The 10,377-nt window shown below is 63.6% G+C and overlaps 1 protein-coding gene across 1 annotated transcript; it reads right to left on the minus strand.

Moving 5' to 3' along the window:
• Positions 1–977: 977 nt before the first annotated feature.
• RBM28 (RNA binding motif protein 28) lies at positions 978–8,421 on the minus strand. The gene is made up of 19 exons (XM_087722592.1): positions 8,236–8,421; positions 7,981–8,148; positions 7,786–7,871; positions 7,562–7,637; positions 7,113–7,205; positions 6,145–6,219; positions 5,864–5,948; positions 5,487–5,653; positions 4,840–4,915; positions 4,521–4,628; positions 4,241–4,316; positions 4,000–4,135; positions 3,767–3,831; positions 3,429–3,590; positions 2,904–3,038; positions 2,532–2,606; positions 1,871–2,217; positions 1,640–1,730; positions 978–1,539 (listed from the first exon to the last, which is right to left on the minus strand). Exons 1-19 carry the CDS (start codon positions 8,399–8,401, stop codon positions 1,402–1,404), a joined length of 2,325 nt encoding a protein of 774 aa, XP_087578718.1. The 5' UTR covers positions 8,402–8,421; the 3' UTR covers positions 978–1,401.
• Positions 8,422–10,377: the final 1,956 nt, after the last annotated feature.

Consider the following 10,377-nt stretch of genomic DNA (forward strand, 5'->3'; position numbering starts at 1 on the left):
TGGCCCAGCCGCGCTTCCCGCTCAGAGGCCCTTCGGCCACTTACTGGCATGTTGCAAGACTTTGGCTTGGCCGCCCCCCCCCCCAGCAGCCCCTCCCCCTCCCCCCTGGCTGGCTGGGCTGGGGCGACTGGCAGGGAAGGTTCCAGCCCTCCCAGGTAGGGCTGCCCCCGTGGCCGATGCCGAGAGCCACGCCAGACCTCCAACGGCCACGTGTAGCCATCCCACAGACCCCACACCAGCCCCAGCCCCCCCGCCTCTTCCAAGCCAACGGGGCCTGGCCAGGGCCGGGTTTCTGGGATGAGCTTTGTAGTCCCAGGCATTCTGAGGAGACAGGAGGGCTTTCTCTACAAGGAGTCCTCGACTTACGACAGTTCATTTAGTGACTGTTCAGTTACAGAAAAAAGTGACTTATGACCCTTTTTCACACTTATGGCCATTGCAGCATCCCCATGGTCACACCGTCAAAATTCAGGGAGTTGGCGACTGATTCATATTTATGACGGTTGCAGTGCCTCAGGGTCACGTGATCCTTCTTTCCATCCTTCTGAGCAGCAGAGTCAACGGGGGAAACTGGATTCACTTCACAGCAGAACCTGGGAGGCTTTGTGGGAGCCCCCCTCCCCTCCCCCACAGCAGAGGGACTGCTAAAAGTACCCCCCCCCTTTGCCCCAAGCAGAAGGGGTTCCCGGCAGAAGAACTGAGCCTCCAGAAGTCGTGGAGGCCTTTAAGAAGCGACTGGACAGCCGCCCGTCTGAAACAGCAGTCTCCTGTCTGAGCAGGGGGTTGGACTAGAAGACCTCCAAGGCCCCTTCCAACTGTTTGTCTGCTAAGAGCATCAAAATTGGCAGCTCACAGGTTGATGTCGTGAGGTCCTCTATGGCCCTGTGGGAGAACCTCTGAACCAGAAGCTCACGGCTTCTCCAACTGCCCCCCCACCCCCCGAAAAGAGATCCTGGGAGGAGATTCCCAGCCACCACAATTGGGAGAAAGTCATTTATTAAAAGATGCCAAATAAGCGATGGACACGCCTGGAGCCTCCTCCTCCTCCTCCTCCCAGCAGCCACTGTCCTGCGCATCGTCCACTGGGCTGCGTTGCCGGGAGACTCTCCTGCACGCCTGGGGCTGGCTCAGCGCAGAGGGAGGGCCGACCCCCCCCGCCCCCTCTCCTCAGGGCAAGGATGGTCTGGCCACAGCACGTGGCTGCCCTGCTCCTCCACAGGCACTGACCCCCCAGCACTTCCAGGGGGCTCTTCACCCTGCCTGTCTGCTCCGAAGTCCCGTGTCACGCCCGCCCACACAGTGCCAAGGAACCTCCTCCTCTCCCCCCAAGGGCGGGACCTCCCAGCAGCCCCACCCAGATGGGGGGGGTGTGTCTGCCTCTCTTCCTTGGGGAGGAGCGACTCAGTTCTCGAACCACTTGCTCTTCCTGAGCTGCAGGGGGGCCTTGCCAGCCCCCAGGATCCGCTGCTTGTACCCCTCCACCAGCTGCTCGAAGCGAACCTCCGCCCGGCCCTGTCCAGCCCGCCTCTTCTGGGGGCCCTGAGGACAAGAACGGGGGTCAGGCTCAGAAGGCCGGGGGGGGGGGGACGAACTGCACAGGCAGGTGGGCTCTGCATGGGAGGAGACCCCACCGACTCACCCGGGGGGCAGCTCTGGGCGGCTTCCGCTCTCTAGGCCCGGCCTTCTTCTTCTTGGGAGGGGCCCTCTTCGCTTGGCCCTTGTCGCGATTCCTGCCGGGAGGAAGCCCCCACCTCAGTGCAGGAAGCAGCACCAGGGAAGTCCCTTCCCCGTCCAGATGGCAATAGAGCAGGGAGGGCTCTGAGCAGGACCTCCGCCCTCCGGCCAGGGACCCTGGAGCTCCCTCCACCACTTTACCTGATCCTTGGGTCCCCGGTGGGAGGGGAGGGCCAGGACCCTCCGCCGCTTTGTGCCATCCGGCAGCTCCACCGTCTCCTGCTCCTGGCGCGTCTGGAAGCCTGACCAGCTGGTGGCTCCTTCGAGGGCCTGAGGGTTTGGTGAGGGCCCAGGCCACTTCCTCTTCTGGCCACTAGGCCGTGGTGGAGCCTGAGGGCCGCTGGGGCCCCCCGCCTTTCCTTTGGCCCCTGGGGCCTTCTTCGAGCCCTTGGGTGGCTTCTGAGGGGCCCCCGGCTGGCCAGTGCCGGGCGGTGGCCCCTGACCTGCTGGCCCGGCAGCTGCTTGCTTCTGCCTCAGCTTTTGCTGCCAGAGGGAGAGAAGAGTCACCCGGCAGCCACCCACAACAGGCCGGCCACCTCCAGCCAACGGGGGGGGGGGGGAGGCACCTAGTGCTGAGCAGCTTCTGGAGTGGCCAACCCCCCTTGAACTCATCTCGCAGCCTGGGCCCAGCCCCTCCCTTTGGGTGCTGCAGCCAGACTCCCTTATTCTTCCAGCAGCTCAGGATGCAAAGCTGAGCCCCCCCCCCCCAGGGACCCCTCTAAGGAGCTCTAAGAGAATGGGGGACTGAGCCTGCCCGGGAGCTGCAGTCGCAGAAGGGGTCCCCCCCGATGCCCTACCCGGCTGCGTTCAGCGCGCTGCTCCTTCAGCCTCAGCTTCCGCCCGTCCTCCAGGGAGAACTCCACAATAGGCCGCTGGGAAGAGAAGCAGCCCGTCTTGGGCCCCGGGGCAGATGCCAAGGGGCACCCGGACCCCTGCCCTCCAGTTCCCTGCCTGGATCCTTCTGTGGGGTGGGCAGAACCCTCCAGCCCCCTTCCCTCCGCAAACGGCCCCTCTCCAGCCTTGGGATGCTCAGACGGGCGCAGGAGCCTCGAAGAGGAAGGGGGGGCTGCTGGGCCGAGCAAGAACCGGCCCTGGGTGCTGCCGCTGGGTCTCCGGAGAAACTGAGCTCAGCCGGGCTCCTCCCTTGACCAGGCGGGGAAGAGACTCACCTTCTGGTCCCCGAAGAGTTGGGGGTTGTTGTTGACGTGGCGCAGGGCAAGCAGGGCGTGTTGGGGCTGCTGGAACTCCACAAAGGCGTAGCCCAGGGACTGGCCCCGCCCCTTCAGCTCCCGCATCACCCGGCACTGGGGGGGGGGGGGAGAGGCAGCGGGTGGGTTGGCCGCTCCAGCGCTAGAGGCTGCCGGACCCACCCGACAGGGCCAAGGGAGCCCAGACTCTGCAGGGAAGGTTCCACTTCGTCATCCGCCTGAAACCTCGGACGTCACCCGATCACAAGGAGCCTCTGGGGCCACAGCAAGACCCCCACCCCACCCCCCGGGCTCCGGACTCAGCCATGGAGTGCCCCCCACTCTCCTGCCCTGCAGAAGCAGAGAAAGGCCTTCCCTCCGGCTGAGCCCCGGAAGCAGCGCTATGGCTCTGCAGCTCCTGCCCAGCCCCCCGGGAGAAGCCCAGCCCAGCCCCCGTCTGGCAGCAGAAGGGGGGGAGGCTCCCCGGAGAGGCCAGGGCAGGCTCACCTCCTTGATCCTGGCGCCAGAGGAGCCGCCACCCGCCGCCTGCAGCATGACCTTCCGCAGAGCGGCCCCATCCACACTCTTGGGCAGGTTGTGGACGCAGAGCCTCGTCTGGGAGACGAAGATGTTCTGGTCCTTCAGCTTCAGCCGCTTCAGCTCCTCAAACTGCACGGGGGACGGCGGAGACCCCGTCACTGCTCTGCCCGTCCGTGCAACCCGCCCCGTGCCTCCCTTTCCCTCCCTCCCTCCCCCGAGCGAGGCTGGCGTCCAGGGCACCTCAGGGAGGCAGCCCAAGTGCCCTCAAGAGCCACGGGGGAGAACTGGCACGGGGGCCCACTCACCCGGGCCCTTTTGGCCATATCCGCATCACTGACCCCCTCGGCCGCTTTTGTGCCAGCCCGGATCACTGCAGAAGGAAAAGGAAGGTCAGGCTGGCCGGGGGGTGGGTGGGTGGGGGCACTGGAGGTGCAGCTGGCCAGAGGTCCCAGTCCCAGAGAACCCTCCCTTGCACCCTTCTCCTCCCCAGGCAGGGCTGTGCCCAGGATCCCCGGGGACGAGGGGGGCACCCACTCACAGCCTTCCCGGGCCAGGTAGAGGTTGCGGGTGCCGGTGGGCTTGGGGGTCTTTGGGCTTCGCAGCTGCTGGGCTTCCTCACGGCTGACGGCCAAGTCGACCCGGAGACGGCGGCCCCCCAGATGAAGCCCACGACCCTTGCAGGGAGAAAACCGAGATAAGGCAGAGGCACCCCGCGAAGGAGCTTCTGCGAGTTCAACGGGGGAAGCCCCCCTCATTGCCCCACGGGGTCCCCCTCTCACCTCAGTCTCCTCCTGCGCCCTCTGCAGGCAATTCTGGGCAGCTTCTTGGGTGGCAAACTGGGCAAAGGCACAGCCTGAGGAGGGCAAAGGGGGGGGCATTGGAGGAAGGCAGGCAGGAAAAGCTGGGGGAGGGGATTCTGAACTGCCCCTGCAGGTGGGGGGGGCGCACGCAAGGAAAAGGCCCATCTTGGCCCATGTTTTTCCTCCCACGGGGGAAGGGAGGTGGGGGCCTTCCCCGTGGGCAAGTGAGGGGATGGGGTCTGCAAGCCCCTCTCACCTTTGGGAGTGCTCTGTCTCGGGGTGCAACACAATCCGGACGTATTTCAGGTCCCCGAACTGTTCCAGCAGCTCCCCCAGCTCTTCCTCTTCCGTGTCAAAGGACAAGTTCCTGGGGGGGGGGGGAGCAGAGACGGCTCTCTCCCCACCTGACCTGACTCCCCCCCCCTGCTTCATCCCCCCCCCCCCGGGCGGCTGCCAGGTCTGCCTAGCAGTTTCCGTGTTGTTGCCAAGCGTGGCCATGGGCCTCCTGGGGCTCTCCCTGGACAGAAGGGAGCAACCCTCGAGCCCCCAGGAGGGCGCTAAGCCCCCCTCGGACCCACCTGAGGAAGAGAGTCCGGCCCTCTGCGACATCAGAGCAGCGCTGCTTCTGCCTTGGGCCGGGGTCCTTCCCCTCCCCTGCAACGAGGGGAGGCAGGTGAGGAAATGGGCGCTAAAACCCCTGGGGTGCAGAGATCACCCCTCCTCCTCCCCCCCCCGGGACCCTCCACAGAGGCCCGGCTGCCCCCCACGCCCCACCCCCAGCGCCTGAGCTGGACAAGGAAGGCTGGTAAGTGAGGCAGTTTTGGCAAGGGGGCCCCCAGGAGGCGTCCCTAGAGAGCCACCAGGCAGGATAACTAAAGAAGGCCCCAGAGCAAGGGAGGCATCCCCTGAAGGACCCCCGTCAGCCTCACATGGGGAACCCTTGACTGGCAACCATTCGCTTAGCGACAACAGCACTGAAGAGAGAGAACCATTTTTCACACTTACAGCCATTGCATCATCCCTGCGATCACGTGGTCCAGAAGGGTCGCAAAATAGGGCAAAACTCACAACTGTCCTGCTTAGCAATGGGAATGCTGGCCTCCATTGTGGTCCTAAGCCGAGGACCACCTGTCCATGGTCGTCTTCTGCTGCTCCAAGTATTGGCTGATTCTATGCATGCAGACCCTCCTCCCTCCCTCCCCCCAAAGCATCTGAACCAACCGACCTGCCCCTCCTCCTCCTTCCTCTTCCTCGTTGCTCTCCTCCTCCTCTTCCTCCTCTTCCTCCTCCTCCTCTTCAGAACTCCCGGCCTCGCCCAGTTCCTCCTCCTGCTCCGTGGAGCTGGCCTCCTGCTCTTCGTCTTCACTCTCCACAGGGGGACTTGGAGGGTCCCTAGAAGGAGAGGCCGGTCAAAAGGGATCAGGAAGAGCGCGTTTCTGGGGGGCAAAACCGGGGGGGGGGAACCCACTGGCTTTGGGCGAGGAGAGGAAGCTGCAGAGCTTTGCAACTGCCCACCGTCCTGGAGAAAGCCGCCCCAGCTGACCACAAGCAAAGCCCTGGCCTTGTCCCCAGCGTGGCCACCCAGGGCTCCCTGAGCCTCACCTGCCGGGCCTGCCGGGCCCAGTGGCCTCCGGCCTCCCTGGTTTCTCTTCACTCCCACCCGCACCTTCCGGCTGGGCTTTCTTCCCTGCAGACGGACAAAGCACGTGAGGAGAGCTTCTGGGCCAGGCGGGGCCTTATTTGGCCACAGCGACATGCGTGAAGCAGCCGCTCCAAAATCTGGCTGCAACACACCCAAAGTCCTTTTACAGTGAGGAGGCAAAAGAGTGGAAGAACAGAACAGACCCCCCCCCCCCCCCGATTCACCCAAGACGGCCACTCACCAGCAGGGACGCCTTCTGCCCGCGCAGCCTGGTACTTCTCCCGGGCCACGGCCCAATCCACGGCCACTGGACGCTCTGCAGAGAGTAAAGGGACCGCTGAGGCTGGCTGGAAGAGGGGCTACTACAGGGCCAGAGGCCCCAGACTCAGGTGATGCTTCCATGGGAGGACCAAAAGGTCATCCGTCTCTCGCCTGCCTTCAACCCCCTCAAGGGCTGCCCTACTCAGCTGCCAAGCCTCAGCAAGACGGCCACTGCAGAGGAGGAGACAGGTCACACGGAGACTCTGCTGCCTTTCCCGTGAGCAGGGCCATCGCCATCTCCCCTCCTTGCCCACTGACCCACACCGACCGAGCCCTCTGCAAAACAGGTCTCCCCGCAGCATGGCCCAAGGGAAATGGCAACCTGGAGAAGCCCCATCTTTCCCTCCTCAACCAGGCATCCCCCCACCCCAATTTGGCCTAACCATTGAACTTGCTCAGGTCCCTGGGAATTCCCGCCCTGCAGCCCTCAACTTCTGTAAAAACCTCAGCTTTCCCAGGGTTTCCCCCTCCCCATAAAGCCCCTCAGTATTCTTTCCCTCAGTATTCAGCACGAGTTCCTCTTATCCAGGACCCCTCCGTGCTGCTGACCCTCAGCCTGCACGGAAGGGAAGAGGGCAAACTCTTCCCCCAAGGCTTCCTGGCCCTCTGGGACTCCCTCAGCATGAGAAGACAGACGGCTACCCAGACCCCGAAGAGGCTGCAGAGACTCACCTTTTTTTAAAAAAAAATTTTTTTTAATTTAAAACAAGTACAACATCTTTCTTTACATGCTATAGAAAGTGTATCAGTCGGTCACAAATAAACTTTCGTACATCTCCTCCACAGTCAACAAACATAACTCATGTTAACTCGAGCATTTTAACTCAAATATTCATACATATCACCATCATCATATATCCATTTTCATTTGACTGTAGAGAGACTCACCTTTGATCTCCTTCATGTTCATCCCCTTCAGGGCTTTTCCCGCCTCCAGGACATTCTTGAACTGCACGAAGGCAAAGCCCCGGAGCTTCCCATCTGGAAGGCAAAGCCCCCTCTTACGCCACGCACTCACCCCTTCCCCAGGCCCCTTCCCCAGGCCGGCTCCTTCCCTGCATCCCAGGAGCTGCAGCTTCTGCCCCGCAGAGGGATGGGGGAAAGGCAAAGCAGCCTCCTGCATTCACCCACTGAACCCAGACCTCTCCAACCTTTATGCCAGGAGAAAGTAACCTGGGTGAAAGGTTAATATATGAGCCCAGAGGGAAAGAGGGTCCAGCAAGAGAGCCTTCAGCCCTGGCAAGCCCGAGAGAGAGGGGAGCCCGGCCCTCAGGTTCTTCTCCCGCAAGGGGCCAAGGATCTTCCCTCCCTCCCTCCCGGATCCCCTGCCCACCTACCGGGCTTCCTGGGCAGGGAGGCTTCCAGGACCGTCCCGAAGGCAGCGAAGGCGCTCTTCAGCTCCTCTTCCGTGCACTGCGAGGGACCACAGAAGCCGAAGGGGTTCAAGGGCAAAGAGTGCGGGGGTCGCGGGGGGGGGGGGGGGAGAAGCGGTGCGGTGGCCTTTCTCCCCACTCCGGATGGGGTCGCCCAAAACCCGGGCAGGGCAGCCGCCCCCTCCTACCTTGAAGCTGAGGTTGCGGACGATCAGCCGGGCCTTCTTGGGGGGCCCCCTGGCCTTGGGGGGCTCCGGCGCTTCCCGGGGGGCCTCTGGGGGGAGGGAGAGAGGCCGGGCGAGTGAGGGGGAGGGAGACCCCTCCGCCAAAGGCCCGGAAGGCTCCGCAGCCGCCCGGAGACCGACCGCCCCGCAGCCGCTCACCTTCGCCGCCGCCGCCGCCGCCTCCTGCCGCCCTCCGCTTCTTCTTGGGCCGCGCCAGCGCCAGGCTGACCCGGCGGCCGCCGAAGGTGCGGATCTCGCTCAGGGCCCGCTGCGCGTCCTCCGGCAGGGAGAAGCTGACGAAGCCCAGCCCGGTGCACGTCTCTCCGCCTGCAACGACCAGGCCGCCCCGTCAGAGACCGGAGCAGGAAGGGGGGGGTCTCTCCCGCGGCTCCCGCCCGTCCCCCCTCCGCTCACCGGGCGCCGTCACGGCCACCGCCCGCCGCACCGGCCCCGCCTGCCCGAACTCCCGCTCCAAGTCGGCGGCGCGGGCCGAGGGGGGCAGCCCCCGCACCAGCACCGTCCGCCCCATCCCGCCGCCGCCGCCGTCCGGGAGACACGCGCGCGGCACCGCCGCCGCCATCTTTCGCCTCCCGGAAACGGGGGCGGGCCAGCCGGAAGTGCGGGCGCCCCCTCCAGACGCGGCGGGAAAGAGCGCCACCACCGGGTGGCGCGAGTGCGCATGCCCGGGGAAGGCGGGAGTTTCTCCCTCTCCCGCCGACTCCTTGTTGGCGGAAGGCTTCGGAAGAGGTAGCCGAGGGGGCGGGGCTCCTGTCGGGAGGGGCGGAGCCTAGGCGCGGGTTCTGCCAGCCCGGACCGGGGTTCAAGCGGGGGCTGCGCGAAGCCGCGTCCCTTCCCCGCAGGGCTCCTGCTCCGTTTCCAGCCCGCCTTGTTCTGTCGTCCCCTCCCTCTGCGCAGGTGGAAAACGGGGGGGGGGGGGAGGTCAGCCGAGAGACGGGGGGGGAGCTCGGGGGAGCATTTTTCTCCCAAGCGTTGCCGGGACGAAGCCCAAGTGGCCCTTCCCTTAGGCTCCTCTCTTGCCTTGCGCTGTGCGTGTGTGAGGGTGTGTGTCTGTCAGGATCCTAGTGATGGAAGTGACCTGGGAGGTCATCTAGTCCAACCCTCTGCCGGCACAAGCATCCTCAGAGCATCCCAGACAAAGGCTCGTGGGTCTCTGAGCCCTCTCGGGGCCAGGGAGGAGCCTCCAGAGTCAGGGAAGAAATCTCCCTGGTTTTGGGCTGCCCGGGCGGGTCCCGTCCTGCCATCAGGAGCTCTGGAGAAAAACCCTGGGAGGGAGAGATGGACGGCAGGAGCATTGAATAAATCAAACTCCCCGCTCCTGCTGCTTCCCTGGGAGAGCCCTTCGAGGCTGGGAAGGCGGCCTCTCTGGAGGCTAAAGATGACCCTCCTCATCTTCTCTGCCCTCTTCCCAGTTCCTCAGGGTCCTCCTTTTATGGCGAGGACCAGAACGGGTCCCATGGCTAATCTGGCCAGGAGCACCGATCCCTTCCCAGAGCTCAATATTTTACCTATGTTGGTGCAGCCCAAGATCACATTGGCTGTTTTGGCAGCTGCAGCACACGGCTGGCCCTGAAGGGGTGGCTGCTCTTCTCCAGCCCTTCCTTTCCTCAGGTGCAGGGGGGGGCGGCTCTAACGGTCCACACGATCCCTTTGGCTTCAGGAAACAGCGCCTGGTTTCTCAGACAATTGTAACCCGGCAATTTGTTTAGGGCAAAAGCTTCCAGTCTTGACTGGAGTTTTCTATTGGCAAGTTGACCTGATGTGGCCCCCTCCCCCTGCGGTATTTGGCCAGGCCGTCCACTTGTACACCACAGACCAAGGAGAAGAGGGCTGCCAACACTGACCTCACTGGTTCATGCAGAGTTTGAGTTGGAAAGGCACTTAAAGGTCATCTAACCAATCCTCGACAGTCACTCAATCAACCAGCACACTTGAAAGCATTTGACGAGTGGGAAGCTACCATTCCCAAGCAGAAGGTGGTGCTGATTTACAGCTTTTGCACCACAAAAATCTCTGACTGCGCCGAATCGGCCTCTTTTTCCTTTGGACTGACTCCTCTTCTCCATGGAGAAGAATCTGCGCCCTTTGGCCCTAGACAGTCCCTAGATGTTTGCAGACCACCCCCCCCATCTGCCTTCTCTTGGGCAGTTCAAGGCTTCCTCGCAGGGTTGGTGTTGAAGCTCCTGATCATCCCGGAAGCTCTGCTCCGTCTCTCCTTAAGTCTAGTGGCCAAAACTGGAGAGGAGGGACTGGGCCGTCCTGAAGGTCAATGGAACTATTCTCCCCCCCCCCTTCTGCAAATCTGGCTGCGATGCTTCCACTGGTTGCATCCGGCTTCTTCCTGCTGCCTCCCCCTGCCGCTCACGTTCAGCTGGGATCCCAGATCTTGCCCTGGCACACAAGGCCTGAGCGCTGGCCTTCCTCCTCCGGGGTCTGGCCCAATGGCCGAGCCTGTGTAGGCCACGTTGTCCTCTAGGGAGGATCCGTGTCTTTTGAAAACGCTCTTCCCATCTTGGCCATTTTTAAAGTTGTGGCAGA

The sequence above is a fragment of the Thamnophis sirtalis genome, unplaced genomic scaffold (genome assembly GCF_051295495.1).
Source record: "Thamnophis sirtalis isolate CommonGarterSnake01/CBP01778 unplaced genomic scaffold, rThaSir2_p1.2 scaffold_9, whole genome shotgun sequence".
Taxonomy (NCBI): Eukaryota; Metazoa; Chordata; class Lepidosauria; order Squamata; family Natricidae; genus Thamnophis; species Thamnophis sirtalis.